Source organism: Wasmannia auropunctata, unplaced genomic scaffold (genome assembly GCF_000956235.1).
Source record: "Wasmannia auropunctata unplaced genomic scaffold, wasmannia.A_1.0 LD336099.1, whole genome shotgun sequence".
In the NCBI taxonomy this organism is placed as follows: domain Eukaryota; kingdom Metazoa; phylum Arthropoda; class Insecta; order Hymenoptera; family Formicidae; genus Wasmannia; species Wasmannia auropunctata.
The window spans coordinates 886828-889495 of NW_012026791.1; the positions used below are offsets into that span (position 1 = coordinate 886828).

A 2668-nucleotide genomic window follows, 5' to 3' on the forward strand; every position below is an offset into this window, starting at 1 on the left:
TAACTGACATTATTAAAGTGAGGCAGCAATCCCCAAGCCGCATGGCTGTCACTCTCGCACAGCGACTACCCCCACCACGTGTTTTCTTAGGGAAGGCTCACTCCAGTATGTGTATATGGATTCGCGTGCGAGCTGTGGTCGAGTGCGGACGTGTGTCTCCCCCTTCCTGCGCCCGCGCAGTTCTCTGTCCTTGCATAGTGGTGTGTAGCCCGGCTCTCTTAATTGCCTTATAACTCGTATATCAAGTACGGGTTTGCCTTGATTTTGTGCCGGCTGAGTCGTGAGGATCTCAGTAGTGAAACACTGTGATAAAGTAATAGCCGGGGCATCGGCCCCGGCTACGCCGCGGTCAATGTCGCTTGATAGATCTGTGAATCATAAACGACTTTCCGCTTCGCTTGCGGAATGGACGTCTCACGCGAATAGTTTCTTTGAGAGATCGAGTGGACGCCCGCGTTCCGGGACGGATTCTTCCGGCGACTCGTGGGTGTGTTCTCGTTCCCCCGTTCAACGCTCTAGTGTGTCGCCGATCGGAAATCCGGCTCAGTTTCTAAAATCGGTCGAGTCTGATAGTGTTAGTACCATGGCACCTAGCAAGAAAATGCTTAAGAAACTTAAAAAGAAAAAGCAGTTAGAGGATGCCACCGGTTCGGCTGGTAGTATGCCGAGCAACGAGTCGACCTCGGCTCTCGAAAGATCTTTGTCTCAGTCATCAAATATGTCCACCGAGGGTGAGCAACAACAGCAATCTTCAGGTAATAAAAGACCGCCCCCCGCGGATTCAGACGAAGACGAAGTTATTTATGCGACGCAAGAACCAAACAAAGGTAAAAAGTTGCCAACGCGTAGGGCATTAGCAGTTTCCAATAGATTTGAATTGCTAGCTAGTCAACCGGCTGAAACAAGACATGCGCCTCTCGCGCAAGTTGCCGAGCAGAACCGTAGTCAGTCCTCTAGTCACGTGACGCCGCCGACAAAAGACTCAAGCAAACCGTCAAAAAAATTGAATAAATATCGCCTCTCGGATGCGGGCCCGTTTATTGCGCATGTTCAATATATAGCTGCGTCAAATTCTAGTGATATGCATCCCATGACGGTTAGTCAGTTAATTAATTCAGTAGCAGGTCAGGATATTAAGAGTGTTAAAAAGATTGGTCGTGGGAAAATCCTTACTGAATTCTACACTGCCAAAGCTGCTAACAGTGTCATCGGACATCCTAAATTACGGGAAAAAAAGCTAGAAGCGTTCATACCTGCATTTCGAGTTATGCGCACAGGAGTAGTAAAAGATATTCCTTTAGATATAAGTGATGACAATTTACTAACGGCAATAGAGACTCAAGTCAAAATTATATCCGTGCGACGCATGAACATGAAAACAAGAGTAGATGGCACTGTGCAATATATACCGTCGCGTACGGTCCTACTTCGCTTTGAGGGACAAGTTCTCCCTGACTCTGTTGCTCTCTACAAAATGCGCCTTCCGGTAACCCCATACATCCCAAGGGTGATTATATGTTATAACTGTTTCCGCTACGGACATATAGGAGAAGCGTGTAAGGGAAAGTCAAGGTGTATCCGCTGTGGTGAGACAAAGCATGACAATATAGAAAATTGTGCGCGATATCAACTCCCGCCAATATGCATAAATTGCAAAGACGAGTACATCTTCCTACGGCATCTAATTGCCTAGTTTACATTAAACAGCGTCAGATTAATGCGCTGGCTTTTGCGGAAAACATTCCTTTAGTAGACGCACAAGCCAGATTATCTCCGTCAAAGGCCTTAGGCCCCGTTTCTAGAGAGAATTTCTAGAGAGAATTTTTCTGCTGTCTCACCCAGGGATGTACGGCATCTGGGCTTCCCTCCCTCCGCGCAACTTCAGCCGTCCTCGGCGCCACCCCCTGCATTCATACACCAAAATCCTTATGCTCTGCTTCTTGACCTTCCTCCGGAAAGATACAGTGCGCCACAGTCATACGCTGCGGCCGCCCGCAAACAACCAGCTGCTTCCCGAAGTAGTGTTGCCACCAATGAAACTCCCAATAATAATAACAATAATTCTAGCAGTCACGGGCGGGGTCCAAATGCCCAAAGAGGACCGCCATCCGTGGGAGAGAGTTCGCACTCCGCCGGTGGCGAGCGTTCGGCGCGAGGGCAATACGAGAGTAGACAACAAGAATTCCGTAACGTCTGTAATTCGGTTTTATTCGCGCCCAACGGTAGGACGGAAAACTTTAACTTTCACCCGTTCCTTGCCTTCAATAACGAACATGGTTATTATTATAACTACCCCTACCCCTACCCACCTTACCCCTATCCCCCTCAATACCCTCCGAATAATAACCCATTCCTAAACCCGGGTCCTCCTCAATATCCTTCCCCGCATTCCCCTCCCCCTGCTTATCAGAATCCTGGTGGCGCACAGCCTGAGGAAACTGCCTTTCTTTCTACATTATCTACATTAATCAATCACCTTGCAGGTAACATTCCGGAATCAATAAGAAACTCCCAAATTGGAGAAGGACTCCAGCGAGTAGTCGATGCGCTTAGAAACCTCAATCTTGCACAGACATCTGAACACTAAAATGGCCAACGGAACCCGAAACGACTTGCCTGCCTCCAGCCTTCGCGTCGCTTATTGGAATTGTCGAGGGATCATCGGAAA

At 48.3% G+C, this 2668-nt stretch overlaps 2 protein-coding genes across 3 annotated transcripts in view; both read left to right on the plus strand.

Annotated features, from left to right (window-relative positions):
• Positions 1-206: 206 nt before the first annotated feature.
• The window catches only part of LOC105462400, a 3260-nt gene continuing 798 nt past the window's right edge, over positions 207-2668 (plus strand). For both annotated transcript variants that reach the window (XM_011708953.1, XM_011708952.1), the window contains exon 1: positions 207-827. In XM_011708953.1, coding sequence (XP_011707255.1) covers positions 353-827 — 475 coding nt within the window. In that variant the 5' untranslated portion in view covers positions 207-352. The remainder of the gene's footprint in view (positions 828-2668) is intronic.
• The window catches only part of LOC105462397 (N-terminal kinase-like protein), a 16467-nt gene continuing 14538 nt past the window's right edge, over positions 740-2668 (plus strand). Inside the window, exon 1 of the mRNA XM_011708950.1 lies at positions 740-755. The gene's annotated coding sequence lies outside the window, so the exon portion shown is untranslated. The remainder of the gene's footprint in view (positions 756-2668) is intronic.